Source organism: Musa acuminata, chromosome BXJ2-6 (assembly GCF_036884655.1).
Source record: "Musa acuminata AAA Group cultivar baxijiao chromosome BXJ2-6, Cavendish_Baxijiao_AAA, whole genome shotgun sequence".
In the NCBI taxonomy this organism is placed as follows: Eukaryota; Viridiplantae; Streptophyta; class Magnoliopsida; order Zingiberales; family Musaceae; genus Musa; species Musa acuminata.
Window position 1 is genome coordinate 8,586,092 of NC_088343.1, and position 19,942 is coordinate 8,606,033.

Genomic DNA, 19,942 nt, shown 5'->3' on the forward strand with positions numbered 1-19,942 from the left:
TCACAGGCCTTTCTGATGATTATTTTAAGCCGAGGATAAAAAGATGGCTTCCGGTGCTATTGTTAATAATGATCCTACCTTAGGCACCGGCAACAAGGATCGACTCTCTCTCTTGTTGGCGTTGCACGTTCAACGAGAACACTTGTGTTCTTGGAGCTTAAACTGGTGGTGCCCTCCACCATGTAATGTCGATGATGCTCTTTACAACATGGGATGCATTCGTATCGTCGTCACAGTCGTCATCCTCGTCCATCGCTCCTGTCATCATATAGGTTTTGACGAATTCCGAGCGTAGGTTTTGGCTACACGACGCACTAAGTGAGGAAAACTTAAAAGTAGCACCGCTGCATCGTTGTGCTTGGATTGACCGGACCAGTGCAGGGAATTTGAGTCGAAGAAGCAAACGAACCATATGAAAGGTATGCCAAAGTGACATATAACATGGTCTCTCTCCTTTTTTGCCATCCACTTGGGTTCACGGAGTCTGGCCTCAGCTGACTGTGTCCGTGTCGTCCTCTCCCAGAATACACTGTGATCTAAGACCAGTCGAATGGCTCCGCATCTCCTCGTAGTATATCTTCCTATTTGGCAAACATTAGGATAGAGGATAGTGATGGGATAGACTCGTGGAAAATTATTCTATATATGTACTCATATAATTTTACCTTTTGGAAGCACATCAACTTTTATATATATATATATATATATATATATATATATATATATATATATATATATATATATATATATATATATATATATATATATATATATATATATATATATATATATATATATATATATATATATATATATATATATATATATATATATATATATATATATCTGATGATAAGGGTGATTTGACGGACTTATGAATCCTTAATTATTCTATTTCTCAATTAATATAGGACTAAATATTTTTATCAGTATTTTCTCTCATAAAAGAGCCAAAAGCCAATGACTCTCAAACGTCAAATTGATCATAAAGTTAATACGGTTTAGTTTGATCCCAAAGACATAAATCTGTCTTGGGGGCTCACGTTGGAGCGGATGAGGTGGCCCAAGTAAGTGATGGAGGAGGTAGGTAGACTCTCGAGGCGTTGTGGTCTTGTGGTGATTAACTCGAGGTTATCCTGAGGTGTGACTTATTTGCTAAAGGAAGTTTGGGGTCATCTCGAAGTGCAAGTTGGTCTTTCGAAAGCTCTTAATGCCTCTCTGAGGTGTTTTTTAGATGTGCTTGGGTCCTAAGTAATCGGTGGCATGAAACTAATGATGGGTTAGGGTGTTTCTTATCATGTCAAGGGATCATTGATGGTGATAATTGACAAATACATCTTTTGAAGAATGACATCAGGGTAGAATGACTGTGATGATATACTTTGTCATGATTCTTGACCTTGGACACGCAAAAGATGGCCCCATGCATCGTTCATTCAGAAGGTAGGGACGAGGAAGTTGAGCCATGTCGTCTGGCGTATTTCAAAGAAGTGACTTTTTGTGTCGGGATGAATCGACAGTACTATTATTTTTCGTAACACATCCAAATCATTCTGATAAATTGTTGACAGGAAATGGGTAATCCAAAAGGTGGTTCACATTTACACTTCTTTGAGGACCGCTGAAGTACATCATTAATTATAAACAAGTTAATCTTTTTGGAACGCCGAGGACGCTGATCACACCTCTGCGTCCTGTCTCTGAAATGAGAAAACTTTCTCCTCCATGTTACATGTTGGAAATGCGAAGCTTAAGACGATGTGAGAGGAGATGCCATTACGAATCGATTCCAGCAGCCTCAAGGAGCCGAGTTAGGTAGGTGAGGTGAAACTCATTATATCTTCACCTGATAACGCCAAGCTCAAGCGTACATATCTGTCTGTCAGTATGATCAATTGCTCAGTCAAACACGTTTCTTGTAGAGCAGAATCCAGAAAGACCTTCAAAAGCCCCCCCAAAGGGGCTTGAATGCATGACTCCATCCCCGTGGAGTGCAGCTTTCTCATCTTTTCTCTCCACTTTAAACCTCAAAGTCTATGAATAGGAGTAGATCGTGGCCAAGTTTTCCTTCATCATTGCCACAAGTCTGGATTGCATTCAGGGTACTACTTTTTCTAATCCATCCCATGATTTCTAGGCTTCGTCTTTCCTAGCTAGCATGGCCTATATAACATGGAAACTTAGCCCTCTTCACCATTCAGCTTCTTCAAGGCTCCCTATAATATTGGCACCAGGAATGTCCGAAACAAGGGGATCACACAGCAAACATGAGGACATGGAGCTGCTAAACAGAGGGCCTTGGGCGGTAGAGGAGGACAAGCTCCTCACCCACTACATTGCTTGTCACGGCGAAGGTCGTTGGAATCTCCTCGCTAGGTGCTCAGGTACTCCTGCATCCAATATATATACTTAGCTAGCTAATGACTCCAATAAAGGCTAGTCCTTCTTCCTCTTGTTTCTTCTGTTACCGATTTATCTGTTACTAATCCATAGGCTAAGAATCTTTTCGTTAATCCATAGGGTTGAGGAGAACCGGCAAGAGTTGTCGGCTGAGGTGGTTGAATTACTTGAAGCCCGATGTAAGGCGAGGCAACCTTACCCCTGAAGAACAGCTCCTGATTCTTGAACTCCACTCCAAGTGGGGAAACAGGTCATAATACATCGTACCGCAGCAACTGATGATGTGCATATTTCATGTGGCAATCGAATACGTTGAGATAGCATGCTTCTTTTTACTTGTTACTTGTATATTTTGATGAAATTATGGGCAAACACCAGTGGAATCTTTAGCTTCTGTTGATGCAAGTGCAACTAGTTTATCCATTTACCTGCATGTATAGTAGGGTTTTGATGCACACGACTGTCGGTATTTACATACATAGGTGGTCTAGAATCGCACAGCAACTGCCGGGGAGGACAGACAACGAGATAAAGAACTACTGGAGGACTCGAGTGCAGAAGCAGGCGAGGCAGCTGAAGGTCGATGCCAACAGCTCCAAGTTCCGAGATGCCGTGCGGTGCTACTGGATGCCGAGGTTGCTCCAGAAGTTTGGCTCTTCACAAACCATGCAATATTCTCTGGAGGCCAACACCAACACTACCACGAGTGACCAAGGTCAGCATCGTCCTTGCCAAGAGATCATCAATCCAAGCATGCAATATTGCCAATTGGAAAGTAGCAGCTCCCACGAGCCACAGGCTCCGGAGAATCGCTCCGCTGTGTTTCCTCCGCTCCCGGTTAACATGTCCGAGTTCCCGTGGAGAGCATCCGACGAGATCCATGGCGTCGCATTCAATCTTTTCTCTAGTGACTTCTCCATGAACAACGCCTACGACCTAGGCACCTGCGACCTAACGCCGGTGTCGGCATCAGCGCCAATCTATTCGGATTTGGATTACGGTACGGATAACAATGATTGCAGCAACTACAATGGAGATAACTTGTGGAGCATGGATGAGTTATGTGACATGTTGAAAAGCTACGTGAGTGGAGCAGATATTAAGGTTCCTTTCAGTGATCATAATTCTTAGGGGGCAATTATATAGCACTGTCAAGCGTCAGCACTATACTATAAGAAGTCTGTAACAGGGAGTTCACTGTTCTTGCACTTGAAAATGAAGGGGGAGAGAGAGAGAGAGAGAGAGAGCGGTGGTGCTTCTCTCCATGCGATTCCTTTGGATAAAGCTTATCAGCTACTTCTGAAATAGAAAGGTCTGGATGTAGCTCTCGACCAGGCGTCTCATGTTCGGTCACTTGACTTTGAATCAAGATAAGATGGTTTACTTGTCAATGATGACTCCTCGGCTAATTCTCTAGCCTTTCCTGCTCCCCATCTTCGTCCACTAATGCGTTGCAAGTTGCAGGCAAAGACAGTGAGTGTCCCACTTACATATAGTTCCACGATTTGTTACAGGGAGCAAACCGCAAAGCTTTCAACTGCAGCCATGGGGTAGCTCCAAAGGGAGTGAGTCCCTGCACCACCCGACGGATGATGACGCAACAACCAGAGATCAGTGAACGGTGGTGAGTGCGTGTGATGGTCGGAAGACAGGGATGGTTTGGTTTTGGCGTTTGTGAGGGCCGGGCCGCATCACATCAAACTGATGGATCACATCTGTTCACCTCACCCACGTATATTGCAGACAGCTGTCCTCAATTTGCGTGTCGGTTCCACCTCCGCTGATTCCTCTGTTTTACCCTTGCACCCATCGCCACGTGCTACACGACAAGCCAAGCTTGTCGGCTTCCTTGACGTTTAGTTAAGACAGCCGCCGCAACTGCAAGCCGTTGATGCAATGCAATTCCTCGCGTGCAATATATCTGCGGCAGGCTTAATTTTAGATTGTTGCACCTCAAATGAATAAATCCACATCACTCACGTCGTTGAGCATAATAGAGAATGTAGTATCTCTTCTGATGCATTCATCAATATCTGCTGGTGCTTCCATGGTTAACCAAAAGACCGACTCTAGCGTGAAACTAGCTAAATCTATCAAATTCAAGATCTAAACTTTGTTCATCTTTCAATATAGCAACTCATCATTAAAAAGACTGAACGGAAAGAGTATTTATAGTTAGATGAACACGGCTAGGCCTGAAATCTGCACAAAGCTCCATATTTATGCTTTTATAGAAAATGCAAAAGTCTGCCTTGAAATTTACTTCAAGATGATCTAAAGAACAAGTTAGAAACACATATAAACAAGAGTCGACCTTACTGGAGTCTGTTGCCTGGCACTAAACAACATTGCATGAATGACAGCCTTAAGGGTGACAAGCTTGTCGCACACTTGAATTAATGATGGCAAGCCATCCGAAAAGGAACCCTCACAGGGATCTTTCTCTTCCAGCAAACAAGCCAACCCATCAAGATAACATGTAGCAGATTGTTGCAGCACTAACTACACAATCTTCAATAAACCTGTGCGTGTGCCACTGAAAAGCAACATACTATGGAGGTACCTTCAAGTTTCTAAAATGGCATGCATCATTACTCCGCAATGTCATATTTGAGTTAATGCTGGCAAACTATCCAAAATAGAAACCTCACAGGGATCTTTCTCTCCAAGAAAGCTCGTCGAACCATCAAGAAAACAAACAGCAAATTACAGAAGCACTAACGACAGATTCTAGAATAAACCAGGTGAATAAGATCACCTGTGCACGTGCCAGTAAAAAGCAAGATACTATGGAGGTGCCTTCAAGTTTCTAAAATGGCATGCATCATTAATCTGCGATATCATAATTCATAGCAGTGATGGTAGACTAAAATAATCAGGATGTGAAAGGAGAATACCTCTTGGATGATTGATCGATAATGATATGCAACTCATATCCGAGAACACAAGCCACTGATCAACCAAGCAATATCACCAAGTTAGTGAACCCAAGAGAAACCTCCATAAACCCATGAAAAATTCTATATTGGGTTCCATCCAATTATAGACCTGTTGTCTGAACAGCATGCTGATATGAACTGGAACAGGTCAGAAGCAGCTACAGGGACTTAATACCATTTCAATTAATGAAAGATTTAAGTTAATAACTCAACAAACAGTCAGGGCAACAGATATTACTATCTTGCATAGAGAATCATGCCGCAAATTATAGCCATATAAAAGAATGATGAATTCGCCAATCTATAAAAGCATCATTTCTGTAATTCAAAATACAAGAAGCAAGAAATTCACGCTATACCGAAACCTATAGTGTCCATTTACGGAATTGGTCAGGAGGGCACATGAATTAAGCGATACTAGGGGTACACTAACAATGCCAAGGGATACCTAAAAATTTGCAATAACAATCAAGTTAAGAACAAATAACCATATAAATAACCTGTTGAAAGCGGCATACCAGCTCATATGACTCCCACTTCTAGACTATGAAATTTGAGGCAGTATATACAATAAAAAGAACAAACAAACAAATATGTGTACACATTACCTTCCATATTCTCTTCATAGGATTTTTCATATTAGATTGATCAAAACATGAAATAAGAGTGTTCGCACAAATTTATGATCAAAATCAAGCTCTCGAGATTGAACCGAGAATGTGGATACTATTAGAAGTTAGAACACGCACATCTGATTCAAAAGTATAAACTGGTTCCAATGGTTCAACTCATAAAGCCTTCCACTGGACTAGTGTAAACAGAAGTAAAAGTGTTTAATACTATTGCAACTCTCAAAGTTGAACTTGAGTGTGACTCTTCGCTTGGGTCACAAAAATTAGCTCTACAAATGAGCACATTTATATCAGTAATTGAGGCAACCCAAGATCAAATTGACTGGAAGAGATTGAGACCTGCCCTTTTTAGTTATAGGGAATGCCGTAACAACTTGATTAACAGATCACATTGAATAAGGTGCAAACATAATTAGCATAACACAGTAAATTAAATTGTATGCCTCGTTCCGATTTGTTCTGCAGCACACAGATTTATCAGAATATCTAGCTTCAAACACAATGCTAAGATAACAAGAGAAACCTAGGTATGGAGGATCAAATCATCAGTATGCTAAGGTAACAAAAGATTATCAAATCATCGTAAATGAAGGCAGCACCAAAAACAGAATCCACACCACTCAAAAGCCGACTCTCAACTTCCATGGTGATGTCAGAAATTTGCTATATAAGAAGGAATGGAGTAATGCAGCAATTAGGAACCTACCTGAAGCAGAATAGCCGTAAAGAAGATACATAGAGTTTCAATATTTGGGTAACATGAGGAGCTCTGGAATGATGCAATATGCACAAGCTTGGGGTTTGCAGTATTCCAGCTGCTTATAAGCAACCCGTTGATCACATCACTAAACTCATACTTTTTATTTTCATTTCCTCATGAATGTCTGTGAGGAAGAAATACCATACCTTGAAGCAAACTAGCTAGTCTATTCACTCTTCACAGCCTCTTAACCTTTCCTCATAGCTCTAGAGAAACACCGACCGAATTCTTTATCAAATTATCTTAAGCATAATTATTCAGAATTTTGTTAACATAAACCTTCCAGGGTAAGAAGATCAAAACTTGAGTTCATTTTGACACAAAACACACAATTAATGATAAAAGAAAAAGGTAGATAAGCTTTATAAATCTCAATTATTACGTCATGCCTTTAATTGAAAACTCTTCTAAATCTAAATGGAAGATCCAACAATCTAATCAAGATTTAACAACCATCTAAACAAGCCTCTTGTTCACACAATAGAAAATACTAGAAACCAAATTAACCATGCCACAGGAACACAGGAAATACTATATTTCGAAATCATAAACTACTCCGAGTAGCGTAGCTCTTTGTCGTCGAACTCACTAACTTCTGCAACCACGAAAGCAAAAACGAAAATACAATTTAATCGGTTGAGATTCAAAAGGCATTTCAAAAATTGTGGAGAAATAAAACAAATGGATACTACCTTATTAACTTTGTAGCGTTCTGGAGCCACCACCAACATCCATGACGAAGGAAATATATCCTGCAGAAATATTTCACCAAAAGAAAAGGTATAAGGAAAGCTCAAATTGATTAGAGACCAGAAAAGGGCTCGATCACTAGCCAATTGCAGGAAATATCAAACCAAAAGCATTAAACAAAATCTTTTTTTCTCGGGTGAATCATGTCACCTCGATCTGTCGCTGGACGTTTCTAGGCCTCTTCTTCGGCCTCCGAGGGGGCTTCATCCCCTTTATCTTCCAAAAGTCTTCTGCGATTTCTTCTCGCGACAACGAGATCGTGAATCTGCCACCCTTACCCTTCTCGGATGCATCCGATCCCGCCCCCACCATCTCCTTCCCGGGGCAGCTCTTCTCCGCTGCAAAAGGCGAAGGAGACACGGAAGCCAAGGAAGGGAACCGATACGGCCCGTTCTCAGCCGGTGCATTATCCGCCGGCCTCCGGGTCCTCAGATTCCATGGCCTGACAGCCTCCGCCGCCGCAGAAGAGGAAAACGACCTATCGACCCCTCCTTCCCTGTCTTTCAAGTTCTTGATCCTCGTCGATCGCTTACGCTGCGGGAAGGACTCCTCCTGAGGGGAGGGCGGCCGCTCACTGGCTGCCCGGCCGTGTCGATCGCCCGCGGGAGCCATCGTTCCGACACCATCGGGTCCGCCGGCCAAGGGGAGGTTGGAGGATCGTATGGTGCGGAAACTGGTGCAGTTGCCGACGGGGAAGGGTGAAGCGAGCAGTCCGGACCCGGAGAGGCGCGACCGCCGTGGAAGCGGAGCAAATGGGAGTGGGCGGATCGCGCGCTGCTCCGCCTCCGGCGATCCGGCGGGTCCGTCCTCCTCATCCTGGAAGGCGTTCGCCATCGCACGGGGCGCTGCAGAAGGGGGGCAGATCGTGCAACTCGGAAAGAGGGGGGAAGGGGCGGCGGTTCTAATAATGTTGGCGGGCAGTTCTTTCTCCCGTCGCAGCGTTCATATAGAAAGCACGGGGGAACTAAATTTATGGAATACTTGGAACTCATCGCACTCAATCGCCTCCTTACGACTGGCGAGCTGAGCTGAGCTGAGCTCAGCTTCGGTTACGTCTTCCGTTGAGATCAACGAAGCATCTGATTGATCCTGATGAAGGAAAATTATTTCCTAGCACTATTATTTAAACTATTTATAATCATATAACATCTCGTTTAGCCTTTATAATTTGTTTGCATTTGCAATTTTTGGCATGCTATAATTTACATGTATAATTTTTGATATTTTATTATTATTTATATCGTAGGTTTTAGCTATTATTATATTTATTTTATAACATATTTTTTCTTTATTTTATTGTGAAAAGGAAAACTAACATATAGGAAAGTCATCAAGGAAATTATATGAATGAATGAATGAATGAAAGAAAAATATATATTTTTTCTTGCCATGTTGTTCTCGTTCTCAATTGTTAAAGATGGAATTGTGTTATCCAAGCTGTGCAAAATGGTGGGGATGCTTATTATAAGCTGTTGAATAAGGTCAACGTTGTGAGTTTGGTCAACGATTAATATATAAATGATGTTTCCTACTTTGTGAAATCAATAATTTGTTTAAGACTTTGCTTAATGACTTGATGCAATTACTAATGCTCTAAGCAGCTACCACACAAACTAGAATTACATGACAGGTCATGAATGAATGAGATAAATAAACATCAACAAATAACTTTGGTTGAACAGATAATATTATATATATATATATATATATATATATATATATATAATGTTGTAAGGGAAGAATATAATATACAATCGATCTCGGTATTATACATAGTTAATATCTCTTGAAAATGATCAAACTTAAACCCTAAAATAATATTAGCCCGATTTCTAATTTTTTGACCAGTTTTTTTTATATAATTATAGGCTTATTCTACCACTATAATTATTATATATATATAATATCACAATTGTAGAAGGATAATCTCTAGTTTTATAAGACCTTTTATCTTATTTCCTTTCACATGTCTCTCCATAAAAAGTTCAATTCCTCCACAAACAAGAAAAAGGAGGAAAGATGGACCTTTACATAGCTTTGGACCTCCTTCTTAGTCGCTTTCTAGTAATCGATATTTATTTGTTGTTGTCATTCTTTGAAAAGACCTCTCAACATATGTATAAAAGAAAATAAAAAAAATTAGAATGAAACAAAAGAAGATACTCCCTTCTCACAACTAAATAGATATCTGATATTGGAGAATTAAAGATAATATACTAACTCTAATTCTTCCTTTATTGTTATATGCTCATCTAACTAGTACTCCTACATTTAAGAGCCTATCGAGTGAGCAACGCAAGAATTCGTGAACCACAAGGGAAAAATACGGATTAAGGTTCCCATATCCCAACACCGACGCAGCGCATACAAAGCGATCCGTGGTGGGGCCAACGCCCTCCTCACACGTGCTTGGCAGCTGGTGTGTGACTCCGCTACGCCAACACCCACCCGCACACGCGCATCCTTACGCTACGTCGGTCCCGTGCATCTCCACCACACCCTCCTCTCACTGTATGCACCGACCCACGTGACCCAATACGCGACGGCGAAGCCATTGCCCAACTCATTCGCCCGCCTCTCCCGACCCCACACCACGACGCTTTCGTGTGGTCGCCTCACATTCGACGCCCCCTCTTCCTTCTGTGGCGCGCTAATAATACAGTAATTATAAGAATCCTATTAATCCATTTTCGTAATTTACTCATAGTATATGTGTCTTGAGAGAAGCCTTTGTCTTCCCCTCGCCTCGCCTCGCCTCCCCTCCCCTCCCCCCACCCCCCTTTCTCTCCTCGCCCTCACGCCAACCCAACCCAACCACGTTAGAAAACCCTCCCCCCTTCTGCTTCCCCTCACCGCCGGTTTTGGCATCGGCGGCTGCCGCTTCGTCTTCGTGCCGACCTCCTGCAGCGTCGGGTTGGGTCACCGGGCCATGGTCATCTCGGCAGAGACGGCACCCCGGCTGCCGGAACCTTCCGTGGAGTCGGCTTCGGCGGTGGAAACGGGAGCTACGCCCTCTCCTGGGGTGACGCAGGGGTCCCTCCTCCATAACTTCTCCTTCCCGATCTTGAAGACGTGGGGCCGCCACCGGGTGCTTCGCTGCATGAGCGTGAACGGCAAGGGGGAGGCCGTCGCCGGCGGCCGACGAAGATCGGCGCCCTGTCCGAAGCCGGCGTGGCCGCGGATCCGTGCATCCGCGGAGAGTGGTGATGGTGACGACCCTGGAATCGAGGAGGTCAGGGAGAAGCTGCTGGTTCACCTCCGGGAGGCGGCGGACCGGATGAAGCTGGTGGTCCCGCTGCTGCCCAAGAGCGGGAACCTCAAGGCTGCGCCGGAGCCGACGCCAGAGCCGGAGGTAAGGGTGGATCCTGAGGCTGACACGTCGTCGGCGCCGGCGGCGGTGCCGTGGAACCTGAGGAAGAGGCGCGGGGTCGCGAGGGCTACGATGGAGATCGAGCGGCACCTGGGCAGCTCGCCCCCGGCAGCGTCAGAGAAGAGGACGGTGCGGCTTAGGTCGGAGGACTCCGAGCGGAGGGAGCGGCCCAAGTTTTCGATCTCGCTCACGAGGGAGGAGATCGACGAGGACATCTACGCGGTGACAGGGTGCAGGGCTCGACGGCGGCCAAGAAAGCGGGCGAGGGTCGTCCAAAAGCGACTCGACGTGAGTTTCTTCCCCGACCTCTCCTTTCCTTCCGCCTTCTTTCCTTGTATTTCTTGACGATTTTTGGTGACTTTCTAAATAAAAAAACCCATTTTTGCATCGTTTTCTAGTTCAAAGGCTCCTTTTTTGGGAAGAAGGTGGGATTTTTCATGTTGGTTATCCTCTTCTCTCAGGCATTGTTCCCCGGCTCGTGGCTCTCGGAGATCGCCGCCGACGCGTACAGGGTTCCGGATTAGAGGTAAGCGCACCGGCAGTGACATGATATCTCTTTATCTTCTCTCTCTCCCTCCCCTCCACTCGCCCACCCCCCCCCCCCAACAAACCGCCCCCCAACTCTCGGTTCCTCGCTTCAAAATTCGCTGCCGCCATTGATCTCTGAAAGCTTCTGATCGGAATCCTCGAGCAGAAGAGTAAGAAAAATCTAGTCTTTCCTTCAATCGTAGCTGCGTCATAAGGAACCTCATTCTGTGAAATTTGATTGACGTGTGGTTGGTCTGTTTAGAGAGTCCAAATCAGTGCATGTTCAACGAGTTTATTGGTTCTTGCTCTGTTTCTAGTCTAATGTTATGGACATGGAAAACGCTCTTTATCAACCTATATTGGTTATTCGTATAAAGACGACTTCTTCGTTGCAAAGTTGGGAGTTTTTGATACTTCTGCTGCTCTGCAGTCCGTAGTGCCACAGTTGATGAATTCGCTCGCTCGCCTTCTCAATCTCGAAGTCGGGAGCTTTTATTGTTCTCCTTTGTGGATTAATCTTGGAAGTATCCTTTGCTTCTAAACAATTACTTACCAGCTGGAATTTTTGGCTGAGAGTGGGCGGCGGCGGCGGATGCCGAGAGGTGTAAGGTGCATGCGATGCTGGGGCAGCCGATACCGTGATACGGACACAACGGTTGGGGTCGGTCAACGTGGCTCCTCCTCCCTCTACCCACAGCCTCACGCTTTTGTAGGGATTGGAAGCCGTCTTCGTCGTCGTCGTCCCCTGTGACCTCACCTGGACCTCCATCGGTGACGTTGAGCCGGTGCCGTTTGATACGACAACTAGAAGCAGTCCGAAAAGATGCCTTGTATCTCTCGAGTCGCAGCGTCAGGATGGTGAGACATGGCTGAGAGCTACACGCCATGCTTGTTTCTTGATGTCCATCGATTGGGCCGTGAGGCCGATGACGGAAGGGTGGCGTATGAATCATTGCTGTGTGTCCTCCGAAGGAGCGAAGAAACAACTGCCTTCTCTGCAACCTTCCTTCCATTAGATTTACCCGATTAGATTGCAGTGTTGTGCTAAGGTTAATCTGCAGTGGGACTTCACATCATCAAAGATTATTATTACCTTATCTGGGGATGAGACACAAGGAGAGACGTGCCAACAGCTTATGCCTTGGCTGTCCTAACAGAGAGCTTGCGATACGCTCGCCATACGCAAATTTATTGCATTCGAAGATAGAACACACAGTCCAAGAAATTGATTTATCGTGTGAATCATTGTGTCAAATATCTAACATCAGACCAACCTGCTTCCTGGTCCGGGGCAAGTCGCCGTCATCTTCTTCATCGACAGAGAAAAGAAAGCTTCTTCTCAGTCATGGCTGTCGGCAACAATGGCGCAACCAGACAATGTAATACATCCCCACAAACCTCGAACCCAACATGGCAGCTCTCCATCTGACACTTGCAAGCTGAACTGGTGTGTATCAACGCTGCTCTAATAAACCCTTTTTGAGGAAGCTATCAGATAGTATATATATATATATGTGATAAAACCCAAGTACTGTGTACGAATCGTCCAAAAGTTGCATTATTTGCTCAAATTATTGAAAGAAAAGCTGTGGAAAGGGATGATAAGCATGGTCAGAAGTAAGATGGAAGAAACTAGTGGGGAGCATAAAGAAGCTGAATCAGGAGGTGTTAGGTGAAGAAGGTTGGGAGATGGGGAAGGCAAGTGGCCTGTCAGCAGCATGGATTCGAATCACTCGTGCTGATGCAACTGCAGAAAGTGCTGCATCTGTCCCTTGCAAAATGGCATCGAAGACGTACTGACAATAGTTCTGATAGTATGAGAAAATGCATGCCAACATGATGAACGAAATTTGAAACATCATCATGAACAAACTTCGAGTGATGGCCAAACAGTAGATATCATAGGAGATGGATGCATAGAAACTAAATAAGGCTCTTCTCTTTGATTTATGTCTCTTCTACAAATGATTTTTTTTGTTTTCATTAGCGTCTTGTGCTTAGCTTGATTCACTTGGCACTTGAATTATATATGTATATAAAATACAGCAACATCATACAAGGTCACAGGAGAATCCCAACCGAGAGGCCGAATCCGTGGGTCCACTACATCAACGACCAATCATGCGTCTCCTCATTTGGCACGTAATCATCGAGTGGCGGTGGCAGTCCAAGGAAAGCAGATTTCTAAGCAAATACAAAGAGAGACTAACCTTGACGCTAAACGTACCCAAGTAACACACTGTAGCTCTTGGAAGTAAAGAGACTGTAAGACATGTAAGAAAAGCAGGAACTTTGGAAGGATCAGCGAAAACATCAATACATGTCCATGTAAACATTCTCTCTTATATGATGAATCAGGGGAAAATGCAACTCTCCATGTAAACATCAATACATCCCAGGCTAGGAAGACACAAAATTCCCAGAGACAAAGCAAAGAGCTCCAGCAAACCAGCCTTCCACAAATCTTCCTTTCGAAATTTGTACATAAGATCACATCTTGCTTCCCAGTGTCATAATTACAGCCAACAAAAACAGAACAAACAAAACGAAACCTGCACTCCACTGTAACCAATTAACCCATCAAACTTCTATCATTTTCTTCCTCATTAAGCATCCATTGATTAGTGTCCCTTTCAGCATCGGCAGAAATCTATCACCAGTTCATCGACCAAATTCTGAAGTATGTTGCTCTCCATCTCCGTGCTTGCTTCAAATGCTTCGATCTTGCAATATGTCCACTTTCCAGATGAAGTTTCCGTTTCACTCTTGACCAAATCATCCAGATATTTCCCAGCCAAATCTATCCACCCTCTTATCTCCTTGGCAACTTCTCTCATCAGCTGCTCTTGGGTTGTGAGGAAAGGTAAGCTACGACATGCCGTATAATCAGAGTTGCACAAATAGTAATACTTGGAGTTCAGGCACTCGATCATGCAATCAAATATTAGCTCTCTGAGCTGATCTGTCCCTTTCATCCCTGTGTAACTGGGTTCACCTATCAGCTTTACACAAAGAGCATCTAAAATTGCTTGTAGCATGTCTAAAAGAAATGATTCTAGAGTGCCTACAGAATTATCCGGCCTATACAAGGCGAAGTTTTCAAACAGCAGTACTGCATTTAAAATTGCATGCCTGGCTTCACCAAGTTTAGTTTTTGAGAATCCAATGTCATCACATTGAATGTCAGGGTCACTTAAACTTATGTAAGTCAAATGCCGGATCTTATGTATGATAGACCTCCTGATGTCAACTGAAGTTGCTGAATCCAAAAGTTCAGTGTCCAGATCAGATGATTGTGTTGCATTGCAACTTTCTGCCAGCCCAAATTGTAATTTTCCACCTGAAACCGCAAGCAATGTTACTGAAATATGATCTTAACTTACAATCTCAGAAACCTAGAAATGCCATATTTCATGCAACTATACATGGGATTCCAACATCATTATTATTGTCAACAAAATAAAGTTGGTAATGTAATTCAATGGATTTGTGTGCATGGGATTCATAGAATAATTCTTATAACAATTCTCAGTTCACCTCTCACAGAAGCCACTGGGCACTCACCACGACATCTCTTTTTGTTTAGATAGAAGAAATCAAAATAAAACATAAATCTCAACTAGCCAAAATAGGTGAAATAAATTAAATCCTTTACCTTGAAATGTTTCAGTGTCAACTTTCGTAAGCTTTTTACCTTCCACCAAAATATTCCGTTGCTAGAAACCAACAACACAGAAGTCCCTTGTGTGTACATGAGATTGCAGTGAGTTATGAAGGGGTACTAAGTCCCTTGTGTACATGAGATTGCAGCGAGTTATGGTGTACTGTCTTGTAGGTGTCAAGTTCTCACTTCTGTGGGAAAAGACAACCTGTGTGTGTTCCACCAATTAACGAGTGCATTAGTATCTCATCTGTTTGAGATTGTGTTCAAATCCTTCGTAACTGTTATTCTTGCTCAAGGATTTCCTTTTGTTTGCTTAACAATAATTGTGATGGCCTGCGCTCGATTTTGAGTTCATGTGCATACAGTGAAATACATGGTTAGATAACCACATGCACACAAGTACCAAAAGTAGAAGATTTTCATCCTGCAAATTTGATTATTGCTAGCATAAACAGAAAGGCGTCGTTTATAAGCAGGCTGTTGGCCATTTGAAAGCATATCCATCGAATGCTAAAGACAACATAAAAAGTGATGACATCAATTCCAGGAGCTTGTAGGAAAAGGAGGCTCCTTGCTTTCTCCCACCATATATAAAATGACCTCCGTAAAACTAAAAGGAGAGCTAAGGTGTACAAAGGTAATTTTTTTGTACCTGAGCTAGCATCGAGACTTCCAAAAGAGCAACTCTCGTTTGAAAATGAAGCCTCAAGAATAGATACTGGGCTGAATTGATTACTCTCGGTGGAATGAACTGTAGCAGCAGGACCGAATTTTGCCTCCTGAGGCAAAAAGGATGTCATGTATGTCAGAAGAATCCAATTTATCAATCTAATTACTAACACCAATATTTATCAATATTTTTATCTTAGTTAATGACCATCTATAGCTTTCTTTTCCTCCTTAAATTTGTAGACATTTAGAACATGATATGAAAAATTCTTCAAGTTCTTCGATCCAACCATATACATGTTATGATGAACATGTATATTTAAATTAAACATATCGGGTCAATGTAATAAGAACAGTGTCGGAAAGGATGAAAAGGTGATAAATCTAGGAGCAATATTCACATAGTGATACCAATCCAGATGCTGTAATCAAGGAGCCTTCATGCTGCAACAATATATCAGATGCATGATATTGTTGTAACATGTATCTCAAGCTCAAACATCAGAAACTTTTACATATTTATAATAAGCCTCCAATAGAATATAAGAGACACAACCCAGAATTCCATGTTCAGAAGAAAACTTTCCCATGTCATATTATGGCTTCTCAGTTGCACCACACTTATATTGCAATAAATAGTTGATCAATAGGCGTTAGCTGGGCAGTGTTATGCAAATCTTGTAGGCCGTGTCCATGTGCAGCAGCAAGTGCCCAAATCACATGCAAGGTTAAAAATGATCTCACCCTCAAACAGACAGCAATTCTAAAGTGATATATACACCAGAAGAACAGCTTGTTCTAGTCAATGTGTAACACAGTCAACGATTATTTTGTGCAAACATGTACCGATATTTTACATGAGAAATGGGAAACAGAAAAATTTAAATGACACACCTGTGATTGTTGGATAGGAAAGACAGAGAGGTCTACACTGCAAGACATGATACCCTTCTGGGAAGACCCATTAGTATATTTATGATAGTTTGGCTCGGATATAATGGCAGTTCCCAGCTCTTCAAAAATGGAAGAAGCAGACCATGCATCCCTAGCTTCTAATTTTTCTCGATCCATGGAAGTTAATTCCCTGATTTTTTGTTCGAGCAGATTGCTTAGTTCGTCTCCCCTTAAAGTTTCTCTTCTATTAGAAGTCAAATTGCTACCTTTTGCTAACGACATCAAGTTTTTATTGGAACCAATATCATTAATAAGTTCTTTCTTTGTCCTGCTTCTCTCTGTTGCCCCTTCGGATACGGATGTCATAGATGCACGCCTAATTTGCGAACTGAATGTGAAAGAAACAATGTCATTTCTCCTGAAAATAAGATCATCACCATGATCATTCTTTGAGTCATTTTCGATGCATTTCTTGTAAACAGACCCGTTATTGTCATGTCTTATTCCCTTCTGGTTACTCATGTCACTTTTAACGCTTTGCTTAGCACAGCTTGAATGGAAAGCATCAACATTCTTGACACCGAAGCTACTAATTGTTCTTTTACGGGGCATGTTCTTCCCCAAAGATTTACTACCCAATGCCCTTCTATGGCTACTTTCCTCATAGGCTGTCTTCAAACGGCTGCAGTTCCCTACATTTCTGTCCATAAAGACAGAACCTTTCGTGTCATTCAAGCCATAAGCATCTCTTCCCCCCTGCTTTCTTGAAGATATGCTGGAACCAAAAGCTGCTTTATTTTTTACCCGTGTTGATTGATTCTGTGTAAACTGATTCCGTGGAAATACAGTTGGTGACCCATCCGGCTTGGTCTTGCTTGTATTTTGGTTATACCTCTCTGCTAAGCCCTTCACTTTGCTTTGTACACTAATCTTAGCTTGAACAGGGACAGATGTCTTTTGGTTCCTGCTGTGTTCACCTTGCATGTCAAATGGTATCAAACTACCTTCCACAAAACCAGCATGAGAGCAGGAAGCATGACTCATTTTGAATGAAGATGAACCAATCTTTGGTCTCGAAGATTCTTCCTCGCCTAGTTCTGATCTCGAGGTTCCACCTAAACTGCCATAACTCATGCTAGACTCAGGAAGAGGATCACATAACGGTTCCTTGGACTCCTTCAAGATGGCAACAAAATCAGCGCCTTTTGCATCACCTGGCAAAGAATCCATGTAAGTCAAAGCAGATTTGGCCCGACGTCTAGACTGCAACCCAGGATCCAGAATCTTGGTGGCAGCCTTCATCAACCGGGTGCGATGATCCACCGACGGCAATCTCGGGCTTTTCACAGGTGACACCAGCTTGCGAAGCTTCTCCTTTGAGGGGGACGAAAGGACCTTCTTGCCCGACGCACCTGGTTTTGTTCGGCCATGGTCAGTCCGCTTCCTTTCCAAGAAAGCTCCTGTCTTTTGTAACTTGTGTGGTCTAGTTTCCAGCTTCCCGATCCCACCATCTTCCAGGCATAAATCTTGATCGATCCGGAGAGACTCCCGACCGCTTCTCTGCTCATTGCTAAGGCGGCTAGAATCAGTAGCCTTTCTCGGCCTTTCATGCGCAACGACAGGCATGGACTGGAGACCCATCAGCCTTGCCACCAGCCCCGGAGCTCGCATCCCATTTCCAAGATCAACGTCGGTCTCGGGATTCTTTTCGCCCGGAAAACCTCCCTGGTTCTCATCGTCGATCTACCATTTGATCAAGATTTCAGAAGAGGGCTAGCAAAATCAAGCTACCAAAGAGTAGGAAGTCAAAAGTCATCGTTACCAGAAGCAGCTTCGCCAATGGCATCTTGTCGTCGGCGCCGTATTTGTTCGCCGACCCTTTCGCGGCTCGAACTACAAGGTACAGGAACGAACCAATGAACCAAGGATCCATACATCAACAGAGGACGAGCTGCTAGAAATACCTGAAGGGAGGGGTTTCCTGGAGAAAAGCTTCTTCTTGGCGAGCCGGCGGTTCCAATCCAAGAGCTGGAAGAAGATGGCGACGAACCCACCCGGCCGCCTCTGCTGCTGCGGCTTCTTCTCCGCGATGGCCAAACTCATCTCTGGAGTCCACCTAAACCTCAGAAAACCCCTCGGAGAGAGAAGGGAAGCGAGCAGGGGTTCATCACTCACTCAACAGTCAAGAAAGAGAGAGGCGACGAATCAAAGAGGCTTTTCTCGTCTTCTTTTTGGCCAGTGTAGCTGTCAAGCAACTCCCGCTCCGCATACACACGCATATCAAAGCGAGCAATGGAACATTGAGCGAAGGGGAAAGGCGAAAGGAGGACTACTGAGCAGTAGAGGGAGCGACGCAGTGGCGCAGGCGAAGATGAGTAAACAAACAGTAAAAGGTCATGGAAACCAGGGAAGCATGGAAAGGAGAGTGCGGTGTCGGAGGGGATTCCCTCTCGCTTGCGACGAAAGCCATCTCTCTCTCTCTCTCTCTCTCTCGCGATTCCAAGCTTCCCTTTTGTTGTGAGTGCAAGAAGGAAGAACGCAGCGGATGCAGAGGGTGGCAGAGCAGAGGAGGCCCGATGGTTATTTTAGTGCTTTCTTCTTGGGCTAAAGAAGGGACCTGAATATTATGAGTGCTCGGCGTCGAGACCCACCAGGTGCTCGACATTGGTCTCTATGGCGGTAGGTTCTGTTGCAGAAAACTCTCTTTTCCTTCTTTTTCCTTTTTTTTTGTCTTATTCGGAGGAAGCAGCCATTTTCTTTTGAACAAAAGGCCATCCAGTTACGGCGGGTGTTACGATTGTTGCCATGACGCACATCGATCCGTGAACGGGAAGCTGACGGTGAACGCTTCAAGGCACGACTTGAGCCACGAGATCCGTGATGTGGACTAGTGGGGGACGCTGTGTCACTATCGATCGGGGACGCGTCGCCCGTGTCACGAGATCGGAGTACTGTAAGGCTTTAATGGTGGGATCGTATCGGATGCGTGCTTGCTTCTCTCGCATCCGCACGTGAGACCACCGTGGCACCAACGTATCGCGTAGACACCCAAATAAATCGAAAAACCGTATAAAAAAAAACTCCCTTTCAATGAGTCGGTCCCACTCCTGTCCTCGGTGGGACCCACGTGACATGCGATCTAAACGGCGCACTCCACACGCCACCACGTACCAATGATGACTCTCCATTTATATCCCCCACCCTTACATCAGGTGGGCATTCTTAGATAGCGCCCAAAAAGCTTGTGCAGGACTTGCACTTTCCATCATTTAACTATTATCAATCTTTTTTTTTTCTGCTAAAAACTTCTTTCTCCATACCAAAAGATAATTATTT

The 19,942-nt window shown here is 43.8% G+C and overlaps 4 protein-coding genes across 6 annotated transcripts; 2 read left to right on the plus strand and 2 right to left on the minus strand.

Moving 5' to 3' along the window:
• The first annotated feature begins 1,948 nt into the window (after positions 1-1,948).
• LOC103987403 (transcription factor MYB62) lies at positions 1,949-3,791 on the plus strand. 3 transcript variants are annotated; one of them, XM_009405697.3, is made up of 4 exons: positions 1,949-2,102; positions 2,202-2,384; positions 2,521-2,650; positions 2,883-3,791. In XM_009405697.3, exons 2-4 carry the CDS (start codon positions 2,237-2,239, stop codon positions 3,529-3,531), a joined length of 927 nt encoding a protein of 308 aa, XP_009403972.2. In that variant the 5' UTR covers positions 1,949-2,102; positions 2,202-2,236; the 3' UTR covers positions 3,532-3,791. The 3 variants fall into 3 exon arrangements, with proteins under 3 accessions (XP_009403972.2, XP_064968221.1, XP_009403971.2); XM_065112149.1 differs by having other exon boundaries at positions 1,957-2,102; positions 2,235-2,384; XM_009405696.3 differs by having other exon boundaries at positions 1,977-2,384.
• A 3,272-nt stretch (positions 3,792-7,063) lies between these two features.
• LOC103988319 (uncharacterized) lies at positions 7,064-8,445 on the minus strand. Its single transcript, XM_065112150.1, has 3 exons — positions 7,632-8,445; positions 7,424-7,483; positions 7,064-7,326 (listed from the first exon to the last, which is right to left on the minus strand). The coding sequence occupies exons 1-3, from the start codon at positions 8,313-8,315 to the stop codon at positions 7,276-7,278; spliced, it is 795 nt and encodes a 264-aa protein (XP_064968222.1). The 5' UTR covers positions 8,316-8,445; the 3' UTR covers positions 7,064-7,275.
• A 1,806-nt stretch (positions 8,446-10,251) lies between these two features.
• Positions 10,252-11,775, plus strand: LOC135614618 (uncharacterized). The gene is made up of 2 exons (XM_065112152.1): positions 10,252-11,139; positions 11,313-11,775. The coding sequence occupies exons 1-2, from the start codon at positions 10,411-10,413 to the stop codon at positions 11,373-11,375; spliced, it is 792 nt and encodes a 263-aa protein (XP_064968224.1). The 5' UTR covers positions 10,252-10,410; the 3' UTR covers positions 11,376-11,775.
• Positions 11,776-13,700: 1,925 nt separating this feature from the next.
• Positions 13,701-19,294, minus strand: LOC135614617 (uncharacterized). The gene is made up of 5 exons (XM_065112151.1): positions 18,571-19,294; positions 18,429-18,499; positions 16,607-18,349; positions 15,696-15,822; positions 13,701-14,719 (listed from the first exon to the last, which is right to left on the minus strand). The coding sequence occupies exons 1-5, from the start codon at positions 18,707-18,709 to the stop codon at positions 14,013-14,015; spliced, it is 2,787 nt and encodes a 928-aa protein (XP_064968223.1). The 5' UTR covers positions 18,710-19,294; the 3' UTR covers positions 13,701-14,012.
• Between the last annotated feature and the right edge of the window lie 648 nt (positions 19,295-19,942).

Bases quoted from the DNA above. Each gene is read 5' to 3' on its own strand.
- LOC103987403 (XM_009405696.3), top strand. From the start codon at position 2,159: ATGGCCTATATAACATGGAAACTTAGCCCTCTTCACCATTCAGCTTCT. The intron at 2,385-2,520 runs GTACTCCTGCAT...GTTAATCCATAG, and splicing joins TCTCCTCGCTAGGTGCTCAG to GGTTGAGGAGAACCGGCAAG. The intron at 2,651-2,882 runs GTCATAATACAT...TTACATACATAG, and splicing joins CACTCCAAGTGGGGAAACAG to GTGGTCTAGAATCGCACAGC.
- LOC135614618 (XM_065112152.1), top strand. From the start codon at position 10,411: ATGGTCATCTCGGCAGAGACGGCACCCCGGCTGCCGGAACCTTCCGTG. The intron at 11,140-11,312 runs GTGAGTTTCTTC...CTCTTCTCTCAG, and splicing joins TCGTCCAAAAGCGACTCGAC to GCATTGTTCCCCGGCTCGTG.
- LOC135614617 (XM_065112151.1), bottom strand. From the start codon at position 18,709: ATGAGTTTGGCCATCGCGGAGAAGAAGCCGCAGCAGCAGAGGCGGCCG. The intron at 18,350-18,428 runs GTAACGATGACT...ATCAAATGGTAG, and splicing joins CATTGGCGAAGCTGCTTCTG to ATCGACGATGAGAACCAGGG. The intron at 15,823-16,606 runs GTGTGTCATTTA...TTTTTGCCTCAG, and splicing joins TTCCTATCCAACAATCACAG to GAGGCAAAATTCGGTCCTGC.
- LOC103988319 (XM_065112150.1), bottom strand. From the start codon at position 8,315: ATGGCGAACGCCTTCCAGGATGAGGAGGACGGACCCGCCGGATCGCCG. The intron at 7,484-7,631 runs GTGACATGATTC...ATATTTCTGCAG, and splicing joins ACGTCCAGCGACAGATCGAG to GATATATTTCCTTCGTCATG. The intron at 7,327-7,423 runs GTAGTATCCATT...TCGTGGTTGCAG, and splicing joins AACGCTACAAAGTTAATAAG to AAGTTAGTGAGTTCGACGAC.